The sequence below is a fragment of the Ruditapes philippinarum genome, unplaced genomic scaffold (genome assembly GCF_026571515.1).
Source record: "Ruditapes philippinarum isolate M1 unplaced genomic scaffold, ASM2657151v2 ctg1495_1_1_1_1, whole genome shotgun sequence".
In the NCBI taxonomy this organism is placed as follows: Eukaryota; Metazoa; Mollusca; class Bivalvia; order Venerida; family Veneridae; genus Ruditapes; species Ruditapes philippinarum.
The window spans coordinates 106,071-121,968 of NW_026862737.1; the positions used below are offsets into that span (position 1 = coordinate 106,071).

At 32.6% G+C, this 15,898-nt stretch overlaps 1 protein-coding gene across 1 annotated transcript; it reads right to left on the minus strand.

Moving 5' to 3' along the window:
* Positions 1-3,061: 3,061 nt before the first annotated feature.
* LOC132720037 (uncharacterized protein DDB_G0271670-like) lies at positions 3,062-14,256 on the minus strand. Its single transcript, XM_060704020.1, has 4 exons — positions 13,993-14,256; positions 8,649-9,633; positions 5,418-5,490; positions 3,062-3,184 (listed from the first exon to the last, which is right to left on the minus strand). The coding sequence occupies exons 1-4, from the start codon at positions 14,048-14,050 to the stop codon at positions 3,179-3,181; spliced, it is 1,122 nt and encodes a 373-aa protein (XP_060560003.1). The 5' UTR covers positions 14,051-14,256; the 3' UTR covers positions 3,062-3,178.
* Positions 14,257-15,898: the final 1,642 nt, after the last annotated feature.

Genomic DNA, 15,898 nt, shown 5'->3' on the forward strand with positions numbered 1-15,898 from the left:
GTATAGATTCATATAGCCAATACAATTTATAGAAACAATGCTTTTGAGGGAAAGTTGTTGAGTGCATCATGCAGTACTGTACGTGTAGATGGCTAGCGCTACAAAATATGCATGTTACTACAGTGGCGTCGCGTAAGAAGCGGCTAGAGCGGGGATCGCTTCAAAGAAACGACACGACCGCCAAGTTCCGGAAGCATTTATTTAGACGTCAATTAGCAACAAAGAAACCGTCGAGCGACATACAATGTATCATCATCCCCAATCAAAATTGTGGCATTGGCGAAAGTCTGTTAGCCGCTTACATTGAAGAGACATCAACTTCAAATTCCTTCGGAGATTCGGGCTCTTTGCCAGACAATAAAGGCCCCCTGACATATCGACAACCAATCAAATTTCAGATGAACAATACTTATGTGAATAAAAAAAAATCAAAATATAATCGAAGCACAAATGAACCAAGTCTTTTAAAATGACACGCGTGCAGGATACATTGTGCCCATTAGCCAAAGTCAGGGATATGATTGGTGCTCGTGAGTATTGCCAGTGAAAACGCCATTTGGTTCATATACTGAAGAGCGACTGTTTTGTCCTGATATTTGTAGGGAAATATAATTGATACACGTCGTTTTCATCAGCGTCAACATCAGCGTCAAAAGGGAACAACAGTAGACTCTGTTCTTCTCCATCCAATGGCTTCTCCATCTTTGTTGAGAAACACTAAACATCATGTCAATTGTTAGCGCACAATTATCAATTTTGGGTCCAAAACATTTTGATCTTTTTTAATAACATTGCATAAAAGTTTTTCTATTTTGGTCTCAAAACATGCATGGCTGATGAAATGTCAGGGTCCGTGCCTACTAAGTCTGAAAGAGCGGAAGCCACTTGTAAAAAAGTATATTCATTGAAACACCTTTTGTTTTATGTTTTTAAGTTTATAACCAGTTTTATTCTTTCCCTCGATGTATTTAATGATGTTTTTTTCTTCTCAATATGTACTTATAAATACAAACATATTGAAAGTCACTTCAGTTCATTATGGATGCATATAGGAAAACAGTGAATCTAGTTTTCGGAGGAGCGTATATTTTCGTTTTGTGAGGTACTAGTATATGGAATGGGTCATGTGTAGTAACTGTAATGCCTGTAGCCTTGGTTAATTAAGGAGTGTAGGACAAAAGCCCTCCCGGACAAAAGCCCTCCCGTCCAAAAATGGCTTTTGTCCGCCCACTGATTTTCACGGGAGGGCTTTTGCCGCCCTGTCATTTTCACGGAGGGCTTTTGTCCGCCTTGTCATTTTTTTACGGGACGGCTTTTGTCCGGTAGATCTTTTGTTCGTTTCTCTTAATTAAGATATACATGGCACATTTACATTTTTGGTATTAGTGTTTGTATTTTATACTATAATGCATCTTATTTTTGCGTTTTTATATATATCGTGTTTAGCAAACTGAAAATAATGATTATACTTAATATAAAATATTGTTTCTTGCGTAGATATCATCAGATGTTACGTACACAAAGCATATTATAATGTATTTATTATCTAAATAGTGGACCTTTTAATACTATGCTTCTATACATTGTACAATGAATGACTTTACGTCATGCCAATGACCTTTGTTTTTAAACATGATACAAAGAGATTTCTCCTTTCGTTTTTTTAAAGAGACCAAATAAACGATTGTTCTTTTTGCGGCTTAAAGATCGATCAGCACGACATTATTGTTGTGCTTGTGGTAATTTAGTTCTTTCTATTCGGCTATTTTCTTGTTGGGTGGTTCCAGTATTCCTTACTTGAAAACTGTTGAATCACCATTAGGATATGTGACCTGCTTTTTAAATTTGTCTTTTGACGTCTTATCTGTGATATGCAGGCTTCATAACCTCTGATCCCCTTTCAAAAATTCCATTTTATTTAGTTCCCCCCATTGTTTTCTCGTTTAGGGCAAACAATGGAATGGCACTTACGTGTCACATTGAAGGTTCCATGATAACCGCCAAATGAACACATCTGCGGATGTTTAAAATTCAAAATTAGACTTGTACCAATTTCATGTAAATGTTGAATTCTGCTTAAGCCGGTGCTAGGGGCGTGGACTGTAGTTTGCACTTGACAGTACCGTCCATGAACATGCTCAATTATAACCCGAGCTTGCAACATTTTTCATTTTTTGTGTTGGGCTTCTTTATGGATTCTTATTTTTCTCTATTTCATCGTCAATCTTTTAATTAAGGAGCTTTTTCTTGGCTATCTGGTTCAGTATTTGTACGTTTTTCGAACTCCGCCTCTCCCCATGGACATTTTAAGTTTACAAAAATATAAGGTATCCACCTTTAATTCAGTTATTTAATGTACAAATATATATTTTTCTATTACCCGAGAATATTTTTGAATCCCTGAATGAACAAATGAGGCACACATTAAAATGATTTATTTGATTTTGTTTTATTTCGTTTTAAATAAAATATATCACATTTTGTTGCATATGTAACACAAGACTAGCAAAACAATAACGCCGACCCTTCCCAATTTCCGACACTCGAAATAAAATCTGGACGAACAAAACGTCAAAACAGTGAACAATAAACAATATTTTTAAAAGTGATAATTAGTTTTGGTCATTCCCTGCTACCAACATGAAAGGTCAGTAAGCATATATTTGAAGTTTGTGAGCAGCATCTTTGCGTTGAAGTCTTTGAATGCTACAGTGATGATAAAGACACGCACCTGCTATCAGAATATAGCGAGGCGTGCACGCACCTGCTAACAGAATATAGCGAGTCCTACACGCACCTGCTATCAGAATATAGCGAGGCGTGCACGCACCTGCTAACAGATATATGAGGGTGCACGCACCTGCTATCAGAATATAGCGAGTCCTACACGCACCTGCTAACAGAATATAGCGAGGCGTGCACGCACCTGCAAACAGAATATAGCGAGGCCAGCACGACTTTATATAATAAAATGTTATTATAATTATAGCCTATTCGTCATCTTTACGCACTTTTGAGTTTTGATCTTAGAGTCCCTGAAATATTACAAATTCCAAATTGGGAAGCAGGATGGATAACACAAGTTTCAAAACGGAAATATAGAAACAGGAACTTGATGATACTGATGATGATATGCTTAAATATTTTCCTAGCTACTCCACCAATCCAATTGCTTCCATCACAACTGAAACAAAAAAAAAAAAAAAGACAATTACAGAGCTTTGACCATAATAATTATTAACCAGAATGTTAGTAAAGAATATTCTGCCTGCCGTTTTTTGAATTTTTTCATTTGTCGAAATGCATTAAAAGTTTAAAAATGATTCTATCATTCGGTGGTCTTTTAAAAAAAGGATTGAATATTTGGTACTTTTATTCTACCATTTCTAGAACACATTTGCTCTGTATCATGTCAGAGCAGTGATAGAAATAAAATAAAATTATTTTTAGAATGTGTACAATAAATTTTATCATGTCAGAGCAGTGATAGAAATGAAATAAAATTATTTTTAGTCCCCTACCGGTTTAACCGGAGGGGACTTTAGGTTTACCCTCCGTCCGTCTGTCCGTCTGTCTGTCCGTCTGTCTGTCTGTCTGTCAGTCTGTCAGTCCGTCAGTCCGTCCGTCCACAAAACTGGATCCCGCGATAACGCAAAAAGTACTGAAAATATTTTTATGAAACTTGATATATGGATAGATGGCAGTATGGAGATTATGCACGTCTTTTTTTTTCTTCCTATGTTGAAAATTCTGGTTGCTATGGCAACAAATAGTCTGAAAATATGGCAAATTTAACACATAAACTGGATCCAGTGATAACTCAAAAAGTACTGAAAATATTTTTATGAAACTTGAAATATGGGTAGATGGCAGTCTGGAGATTATGCACATCTTTTTCTTTTCTTCCTATGTTGAAAATTCTGGTTGCTATGGCAACAAATAGCCTGAATTTCAAGATATCTGATTTAAATTTTTCAGCTTTTTCACAATATGTTCTTTAGTCCCCTACCGGTTTAACCGGAGGGGACTTTAGGTTTACCCTCCGTCCGTCTGTCCGTCTGTCCGTCCGTCTGTCTGTCTGTCAGTCAGTCTGTCAGTCCGTCAGTCCGTCCGTCCACAAAACTGGATCCCGCGATAACGCAAAAAGTACTGAAAATATTTTTATGAAACTTGATATATGGATAGATGGCAGTATGGAGATTATGCACGTCTTTTTTTTTTCTTCCTATGTTGAAAATTCTGGTTGCTATGGCAACAAATAGTCTGAAAATATGGCAAATTTAACACATAAACTGGATCCAGTGATAACTCAAAAAGTACTGAAAATATTTTTATGAAACTTGAAATATGGGTAGATGGCAGTCTGGAGATTATGGACATCTTTTTCTTTTCTTCCTATGTTGAAAATTCTGGTTGCTATGGCAACAAATAGCCTGAATTTCAAGATTTCTGATTTAAATTTTTCAGCTTTTTCACAATATGTTCTTTATTTCTTAAGGTGTTTACTTCAAACTTTAAATATAAGTTTCTGGTCATCAACCACATCATATGTTACAAGGTTTATAACTCTAGCACAAAAAATATCAGTATTACCTCCCTTGAACTTAGATTTTTTAGGGGAAAAAATGTTGTCTTTTTTAAATAACTTCTTTATTTCCTAATGTATCTACTTCAAACTTCATATATATGTTTCTTATTATCACTCGACATTTTTGAGAAGGTTAAATACTCTAGCAAGACTATTTCCAGAATTATGTCCCCCTTGAACTTAGATTTTTTTCGAGAAACTGGTATTTTCACTCCAACATCTTCATTCCTTATAGGATTTACTTTAAAATCCCACATCGTAATAATATGACAAGGTTGTATAAACATAATTTCCTTACTAAGCATGGAAACTTAACACATTAATGTGATATAGACAAACTTATTTTATTATGTTTTGTGGTTGATATTTTCAAATACAGACTTCATCCTCAAATTCATTATAAATGGCAATACACAGGAGTGTATGACAATTAAAGAACTTTTTGAGGGACCGGTAGGGGACTACTGTATTGCCCGCAATACTATCAAATGCTTGTTAGAATACATATGTGTACAGTAAATGTGAATACTCGCTCGCTTGACTTAGATTTCAACATTAATTTTACTGATATTTAATGGGTTGCCACAGTTTTGGGTAATCTCACATGCAATTTTATTTTATGAAAATAAGCATTAAGATTGTGACGGACCACGATCCTGATTTTGAAAAGCGAAAGGTAAGGAGAGAGATCATACATGAGGCTTGTTAAGAAAAACGCAGTCAGTGTAAAATAAACTATATTCTCAACACGCCAAGTTTATATCACAGACTAGTCTATAAATACTTCAAATGCATTTTTTTGGTCACCAAGACTATTTAAAGTATTTACCGCATCGTCCGTGTATTTCCATGTTTTATATTGTATGGACGTTGATGTTGAAGTACCTTTTCTAAACCATTTCCTGAAAATGAAATCAAAACATGTTAATGTTATAACAAGTTAAACTATTATAATTTACTGAACATGACATGTCATTTTGTTTGTTGGAAAAGTGAGAGAAACACAAATGCTGGTGTTTTAGTTTAACTAGACGAACATTGAATTCTTTATTTTTAAGACTAAAACAATAAATACTTTTTTTTTACTTCTGATGATCGTCACCACGAACGTAAAATAGTTTACCAATAAGCATTGAGATAAAACATTCTATGCACACATCAATTATGTGTAAAATATAAATGGATAGAGACTATATATAAATATGATTCTTTATTTCATGATTATTTAACAAACTCTCAAAAACAATTTACTACATTGCAATTTCTTGCTATTATTTCCATTTTATGTTTAGAAAATCATAGATTTGTAACTTCTCGGTACCCCGATTATCTTTTATTTTTGTAAAAGAAATGAGTCATGTGAGCACGTGTCTCTTAAGAAAAAGGTATGACCATGTATCATCACATTGAAACTTAAATTTACCCGCACTAAAACGTTTTGATTGTTTGTCTTTGACAATAAATGCTCAATATATTAAAAAGTGACCTGAAACTTAATCCTTTTTTCATAGAAGCGGAATAAAGTGAAATATCGCTTATTGAAGCTTAAATCATCAAAATATGTTAAAAGATAGCGTGGCTATTTCTACTTTAAAAAATCAGCATTATATTACATACCAATAATGACATTGGATTCTCATCTTATATAACACAAAAAAATTACAAAGCTAAAATCTATCATTTACTGTTCATACATATTGTATATGAAATTGATAAATTGAAACGAAAATAGAAAATAACCATTTTATGCTAATAATAACTGGTAACAATTATGTTTGTAAATATGTTTGCCAGGTTACTGAAACAAACCACTATGCTCATGAACGATCGTTTTAGTCTAATCTACAACTACAACTACAAATATTTTATTGATAAATACAATTTTTCAAAACAAATCGGTGACTGTAAATGATTGATGTATGAATTATTTAGATCATACATATTTGCATTTAAAGTGATAACAACAAACAGCTTTGGATATCGACAGCAGACGACAAAATCTTATCCGTGTATTAACCCAAATTTAATTTTAACAACGTCATATATTTGTTTTAGCATTTACAATTAATCGATTTGTTCATTTTTCGCTGACTTGTCGTAATTTTGATTTTACACTATCAATTATAAATGTTTTGAAAGTAGAACATGTTCATATTTAGATAGCTATTTTTATTCCAAAAATACGGTAAATTCAATAAATATGCAAACGAACTTCTCAGATATTTATATAAAGTATGACCAGACAGATCGGATTTGTTTAGGGCTAGCTGCTTCATTATTACAGCGCGAGAGTATTGCTTCCGGAAAAATTCAAATTTGTGGCAAGCTGTTGCAGGTAATTGTACGTCGTACAAAAACAAAAATAACATATCATGAGCATGATACGTTGATGACATGACTCTTTATCAGACTCCTCCGGTCTTATTTACAAAATATAATCACATTTCTTCCTTAAACGTCCTGTAACTCAAGTTTTTTATGGCTTTATATCATTAATATAATGCTCAAATGAAGATTTATCAATGTTGTAAGTTCCAAAAAGCATTTTTTGTAAAGATATTACCGAATTTACTTTTCATGTTAATAAAGGGAGGTAATTAGAAATTTATTTTCTATACTGGTTGGGGAGATAACTTCGGCCGGTTGATAAACTCGGCTTTTTATAATTAAATCGAGTTATCGGAATTTTTAATCTAATCAAGCTCACCATCTTATACTATCGCTGGAATTCGACAATATCTGGAAATTTTGTCAAGTTTGGTAAGATATTTAAAAAATAACACAGACTTTTACCTGTTTGTTTACAAAACATGCCTATTAAAAGTACGGGAATCCCATTGTTGTGCGCATGTGCAGCAGATTCTCATTTTGAGGCCTGCACAGGGGTACTTTTATATATTGACCGACTACCGATAAAGCAGACGACGTTTACGTATAGATTTTGTAGATGAAATTCAGACACACTTTTTTTTTGCTAACTCAGAAAAAAGGCTGATCAATTACACAATTGTAATCTTTAAGTGGAATGGATTGAAAGACTGATGTAAAATGCTCCTTTTATATGTTAATGTGTAGGTTGAATACCACTAAATTAATTTCTTCTTCACTCTGTTAAGCTAAGCAAAAATAAATTTGAATCACTAAATTTTTAACTACACATTTCGTTATACGTTAATAAATGATAATTCATGTGTTTTTTGCGTAAAAATGATTTATATGTTACATAGTACGTTGCATATAAATATCGTGTTATCATATCTATATTCATTATACTAACGTAATGCTCAACAATTTTGGTAGCAAATATTTTTTATTTGACATAAATGAACAGCAAAGAAATAATAAAATGTCTAAACATGTTATTTTACGTTTTAACTTACTCATTTAAGAAGAAAAACAAAGTGCCGGAATTATCTACTCGCGCGCGTTAAAAATATCCTTTTTACGTACCTCTTCCATGGCCTCTCAAAATTACCCGTTATGTTTCTAAATATAACTTTTATGGTGATACCGGAAAATCGAAGAGCTGAAGTTTATTATGGTGCAAGATTCATCAGAATGCGTAAACAAATAAATGAAATATGCCCCCAAAACACTGATTTTCGGCCGAGTTTATCTCCCAAACCAGTAAAGTCTAAGTCAAATTTTTCAATAAAAAATGAATGCATATTTTTGCAGTACATATTTTACATATTCTTTGATGTTTGAAAATTGTTTAAGAAGCATAATTAAATACATACTGTATATAAAATTTCACTTTGTTGTGGTAACACCCTTAATTACAACATGCAGGATCTATATTATATGATTGAAAAGAAGTATTATACGTTTATGTTATCTTAAGCGGTACAGCGATCATTATTTTGAAAATGCGTCACTGATTTATATATGTAAATTATCACTTCACCAATCACTTCTAGTTAACTATCATCTAAATGCGTTTGAATAATCGGTTATTGTCATCTTTTGGACCAACATTTACAATTAATTTAAGAAAGAGACATATTTAAGAAATACTTCAATATACATTGTAAACAATAAATATATAAATGTTTCTTACCTCTTTCTCGCCCAGAGTACACCAAAAATGACTGCAAGTATCAAGATTGTGACGAAAATTCCAATGGCAGCCTTCCCTCCGGCAGATGGACCGGACTTCTTCGTCTTAGCAGCATGACCTCCTGCTGTTGTTGTAGAAGAGCTTAGCGATGGTGTTGTCGCACTTGACGAAGGCGTAACTGTTGAGCTTGAAGTTGGTTTGATTGAATCAGAAATAGATGAAGACATTGAAGATGAGGAGGACGTCCTTGAAGATGATGAACTTGTGCTGGACTCGGTTGATGATGATATTAGATGGCTCGTTTTAGAGGTAGACTTTGATGAAGTTGGTTGAATGACTTCCGTTGAAGAAGGCTGTAATATACTCGAAGTTGTTAAAACTGTTGTTTCCGACATAGTGGAAGATAATTGTGAGACAGATGTTACAAATACTGAGCTGGTTGATACTGGTAAAGCAGTTACTGATGAAGATACAGCCACTTCGGAAGTTTGTGTAGTATTCATTAAGTTAGAAGTTTGAGACTGAGGTACAGAGCTACTTGTAGATATTTGCGTTGTTATTGGTGATGTACTTATCAGTGATGAAGATGAAGAAAGTGCAGGCGTTTGAGAAGAGCTACTATCTAAATTATCAGTCTGCGATGCATCGCTTGTTGCGGGGGAATTTGCCGTTCCTGACGTGCTCGAGTTAACTAATACAGAAGTAGATGCCGTTAGAGCAGAAGAAGGTTGAATTGATGGATTTGAAAGCATAACTGACGTTGTGTCTAATATTGGAGATGTCGTAAATCTGACCAGCGAAGAAGTATAAGAGTTTCCCGTATCAGCCACTGCAGTTGATGCTTTGGCATTTGTTGAAGATGAAAGCTTTAGTGTAGGACTTGCAGATATCATCACAGTTGTTGAAGTTGTTGACGGTCCCAAAAGCGAAGCTGTTGCATGTGAAGATGATGTTTCATTGTTGCCATCTCCAGGGGCGATTAAACCTGGATCAGATTGGATAAGTCGTTAAATTTGTGCTATTTATCATTACATTATAATAATGCAAGAATTATCCTGACATTTTAGACAATAATTAATGCAATTTTAAATGCATGTTTAAAGAATTGCTTTGATATATATTTATTCCTGCTACAGTACACTCGAATAGAATATATTGATTGTTAAATTTCATATTTTCAATGCGGAATATATTATAATATAAATATACTAGTATAAGAGTTTTCCGTATTTGCCACTGCAGTAGAAAATCTGAATCATTTGAAAGTTCAGTGATTTCGTTATATTACCATTTACTCAAATGACTTGACAAGGAAGGTTGTAATTCTGTTTGTCTAAATTGTTTATTCCTTGATTAATAAAACACAAACACTGTTCGATAAAATAAGTGAAAGTAAATTTTAAAAGATAACGATAATTTGAAACAATTTGTAGATCTGTCTCATTTATAATAAAAAGGAGTTTTCTGTTTAAATATGAAAGCAGGAATTTTAGCTATGACATTTATTATTTGTTACATAAAGAAATACAAATTGTAATGCGTTGTTATTTAAAGGGACGCATAGAAGGAAATGACGACATGAACAAATTGGATTGGGATGTGTAAGCATTTGATATAATCATTCGAGAATTTCTCTCCAATTTGCTACTCAAGATTTATGTTTTAAAACAATATAATTTTAATGTTTTATTATCACTCGACATTTAAATAAGTTTTAAGAATTGCGCAGATACCTCACAAAAACATAATGTATAACAATTGAGCCGCGTCACGACAAAACCAATATAGTGGGTTTGCGACCAGCATGGATCCAGACCAGCCTGCGCACCCGCGCATTCGGATCAGAATCCATGCTGTTCGCTTACAAACTCTATTTCAAGTTGAGAAACTGACAGCTCCTGATCAGACTGCGCGGATGCGCAGGCTGGTCTGGATCCATGCTGGTTGCAAACGCACTATGTTGGTTTTGTCGTGGCGCGGCTCAAATGCTGTAGAGATTATTTAACACAACAATTTTGATTTTATAAGAGAAGTAAAATCTGATGCATTTATATTTTATAGTTATAATGAACATAATTATGTAATTAATATTAAGTTAGTTCACATACATGAGATTAAGCGCCAAGAAAGTCAACGATTGTAAACAACTATTATTCAATTTCGTTGTAAACAAAGATTTGTACAATTATAAATTATTTGTGTAATTGATATTATCATATATACATGTATTGGATATTTAGTTTAATTTTTGATTATATGAGAGGTTTTGCGTTTTAAATTAGAAAATACACATACAATCATTGCTAACATACACCATCTTTACACCACTACCAGTAAACATCTAAATTCATAAATACAAAGGAAAACAGTGCAACAGTACCACTGAATATTTTACCTAACGTAAGCCATATTACAAGATGAAATATAATACGCATCATAGTCATTTCCTTCTAACATTTAATTAAACCAAACAATATCGAAGTGCCTAAATACGTATATCCGGGTGCAGTTTTAATTCATTTTAGAATCCATTTAATTGGCCCGCTTGCTGTTTTAAGATGAATTGTTATTTCGCAATAGATTAATTATTCAACTGTCAAACACAACACTTTTTTCTTGCATATCAGACTGGCGTTTCCGTTAGTTTTACCCATGCCGGAAATTTCATCTGGCATGGGGGGTTCCAGATGAGTCGCGTGCTGTACAATGGCACGATAAAGATGACGTCATTTTACCGTTATGAATTCATACGCTGTTGAATGAAAGTAGTTACAGTTGTAATGATATAAATTTTCATTGAAAATAAAGTTAAAGAATTTAAAATATAATGGAATATGGTAGAATATGCAAGAAAAAATATCTGTCATATTTTGCGGTTCGGAACTGAATATCCATCCCTCGGGAACCCACCCATGGGCGGTAACTCGGCAAGCCTCGTTACCGCCCAATGGGCGGGTCACCTCGGGACGGATATTCCGATCCGAACCGCAAAATATGACAGATATTATTAATCCTGCTATATTGGCACAGGACGTTTTTTATGAATACAAACGGACAAAAGCTTTGTGTAATACAAATACGCATTAAGAATATATAAGCCATATTTTTCCCAAAACTGGTTCATTTGCGGGTCTTATGTAGAAATTATTGACCTCGATCTAATTAAAGCTTCGGTGTGTTTGACTTAAATATTTTATTATTTATTATGACGAAATTAAACAAACATGTACGAGTTATAGAAATATTCTACAAGTAGAGTGTAGATAATAGATTGATTCATGGTATTTGATTTATAAGGTTAAGTAACATATGAAAAGTCACTAATATATTTAATTTATACATTTCTTTTTTTTAATTCAAGGTAAACTTTCTTATGAATGTTATTTTATGTAAGAAGAAATGCTTAATCCGATGTTACAAATAATTCGGGTAAACTCGATGGCGTATTAGACGTGCTGTAAAACGGAATGGACGTGCATGTCGACAGCATTATTAAAATGCTACTTTATATATATATAAAAATCACCTTTTAACCACACTATATTTCAATCTGTTTAAAGTCATCACATTTGAATTAAGGTGAAATGTAATTTTATAAATGTTCTTTAAGTTGCTTATATGAGATTATAGAAATATATCATTGAACTATTTAGATTTTTCCCTCGGTCTTACAGATATTATACACATGACCATTTATGCATAAATAATAGTATTTTATGTGAAGGTAGGTAAGTGATCGATAGATCAATTTCATAATAGTCAGGTTTCATCTATGACTGGACTGACGCATCATAATGGTAGTTGTAAATCAATAATGAGCCGAGTCACGACAAAACCAGCATAGTGCGTTTGCGACCAGCATGGATCCAGACCAGCCTGCGCATCCGCACAGTCTGATCAGGATCCATGCTGTTCGCTATCAGTTTATCTACTTGTTATAGACTTTGGTAAGCGAACAGCATGGATCCTGATCAGTCTGCGCGGAAGCGCAGGCTGGTCTGGATCAATGTTGGTCGCAAACGCACTATGTTGGTTTTGTCGTGACGCGGCTCATTTATAAAAATAGCAAGTTTACGTTAAAGATCCTGTATGTTGTAATTATGGTTGTAATAACTGTTAATAGAAGTTTTATATAAATATTTGTATATAATCATTCTTTTTCTTTTAAACCAATTTCCAAAAATCCAAGAATGAGTTCAATATGTACAGGAAATGTTTAATTACACAGAATTAAACATTGTAGTTAATTAATTCAGTTTTTATTGTAAAAATTGGCTTAGACTGTATTGATTTTTTTTCTAATTACCTCCCTTTATTTAAATAATGTTTTTTGAAACTTATAATATTGATATATCTTCTTTTGAGCAACAGATTGATAATACCCAACCATAAAAAGTTTGTGTTACAATATCTTCAAGTAATATCAAACCTTTCAATATAGTATTTTCTTATTATATCAGTATTTTCTAATTATATCATACATTTCGATATAGTACTTTCTAATTAAATCAAATGTTTCGATCATTTCCATATTGTATATTCTAATTAAATAAAAACATTTCGATCGTTTCGATATAGTATTTTGTAATTACATCATACATTTCTTTTTAGTGTTTTCTAATTATATCAAACATTTCAATCATTTCGATATAATATTTTCTTATTACATCATCCATTTCGATATATGTAAGAAAGGATAACATTTTCTTGTCACACACTAGTTTGCACAAAGGACAAATAAAGCAGGAATGTAAGCTTCTTTTCACTTTTGTTTTCAAAACGAGATAATATTTACACGCATTACAAAGAAACAAATGTGAAAGGATTGGTCTGTGGTTTTCACACCGGATTTTAATGTTTCTTAAAGATTTTATGATCAATTTGCTTTTATGTCAACATTCATGATTGTGTTTGTCATAAAATGTTTTATGGTTTATTTGTATATGTGTACATGGCTGACTGTCAGCATGGTTTAACATACATAGTTCACATTTTTGTTAAAGAAGATCATTAAAACGTTTATGTAGAAATGTAAGGTTAGAAGTGGAACACGAAAAGGTGCTACATTCAAGAGTCATTTATTAAGTTGAATCTTCAGAAGGTTTCCAATCATATGTAGTCAATGAACTTTATATATCAAATAATGTCTTTTTCTTTATTTTCTTAAAAAAATTGGCGTGCAATCTGTCGTCTTAAAAACCCCAAATAATTCATTAAGTCGGGCGGTACCCGCTATAGATTCTTTGTTGAAAAATAAATCCTTAAAATATCGAAAAACATACACTTAAAATGGTCAAAACAAAAGACATACAATATAAAGGTATATGTATCAATATATTTTTACCTGTCAACAGCAATATCACAAGATAAACCATAAAACTTTGAGCTAAATAACGAGTCATGGTCACACAAAGATTCACATATCATTTAAACCATACATCCATAAAATACCCACGTGTCCGCTTTTCTTTACCGAATGTGTTTAACTAAATAAAGGAATGACATATTTGCTGTTTCGCAATAAATTATTCAACCATGTAGACACAACATTTCAACCATGTATAAAATGTTACGAATTATATTAGCCCATAACGATCATTTGTAACCGTGGACAAAAGTAATGTTTACTGCAAATATGTTTATAAAGAATATATTTGTTTAAAAGTGGTATTTACAGCCAACTTTAATACCTTGGCGTGTTTGACAGTAAAAGATGTTGTTTAGTAAATCAAGCGCTACATTTAAACCATGTAAAAGGTTACTATATTAGACCAAAACGAACACTTGTACTAGACTAGACAAAAGATTTGTGCGTATTACAAAAAGCAAACAGGGCTCAAGCATGTATTTGTATTGCCAAAATCGATTGGTTGAAGTATTGACCTTGATCCAATTTGGCGCTTTCAACAAAACATTTTATTTATTTATGAAGAAATTAGGTACACATATAGTTATACATGTATAAGGGTAGATATCGGATCGATCGGTGCGTAGTTCGCGTGGTTAAAACGTTTCAAGTGAAAAACAACTTTAAATGTAATCAATATATCAAAAATGAATTTAAACTGAATATATCTACATTAGATTTACTTAATTCGGTTAATACTAAAGTGAACTACATATGAAAAGATGTCTTATTTCAAAATAGAAGAAAACGGAATCCCTTAAATAAAGCCTAAAACGACAACATTGAAAATGTTGCAGGCTCGGTTTGATTGTTTCATAGACGGTACTGGAAAGACGGTACCGTCCACGCCCCATAGCACCGGCTTAAGCAGAATTCAAAATTTAAACATGAAAATGGTGAAATTTTGAATTTAGAAACATCCGCAGATGTGTTCATACGGCGGTTACCATGGAACTAATTTATGTTACTTATTCATTGGGGACGCTTTATACATTTGTATAACAAGGATTAAAATTAGTCTAGTTAAATCGGACAAAATTCTGTTCAAGTACATTATATCAATGCTTTTGTTGTCGTTTTATTACTTTTCTATTTTTATTATATTTGATTAATGTGATGGAACCAAATTAATGTTTAATTTGTCAGAACTCAAGCAGGCTATTTAAAATTCACATGTTATAGGATCCATGTAATAATCTCATGACATTGAAATGTCTCTATTTAAAATTTGTCGAATGCATTAATAAGGAGACGCTCTTTAACTGCATGATTCATTTATTTGTATAAATTGTGTTTAATAAAAAACATTTATTTAATACCGTGCTCCTATCATCGTTTGTTATATTAAATAATAACAAGCTCATAAGAATATACATATGCACAGAAATTGTCCACTTTTTACCCTCTTACCTTTATAAGATTTACATAACTGACAATAGTTTAAATATGCATTTTTTTTATTATGCTATTTTGTGAAAATTTTAAGTGGTTTGATTTTCATTTAGTAATTTCAATATTCAGTAGCTAAGTCTAGCCCCGTCTCGTCATTTGTTTTTAAAACATTTAGACCAATTTAAAATTTTCTGTAACTCCCAAAACAAGCAAATTATAAAAAGCTTTAATAATTTTTAATTTTTAACATTAAAACAGAGAAACCAAACGGAAAAATGTTTTTCCCTTTTTTATCAATTTTCACAGAACTGCCCCCAAAAATTGTACAAAAAAGGGAAAATATATGACAGAAAAAGGGAAATTTAGCCGCGTCACGACAAAAAAAAACGGTTTGTTTCGTTTTTCACCAAAACATCCCCGCAAATCTGATCAGGATCCATGGGTGTTCGCT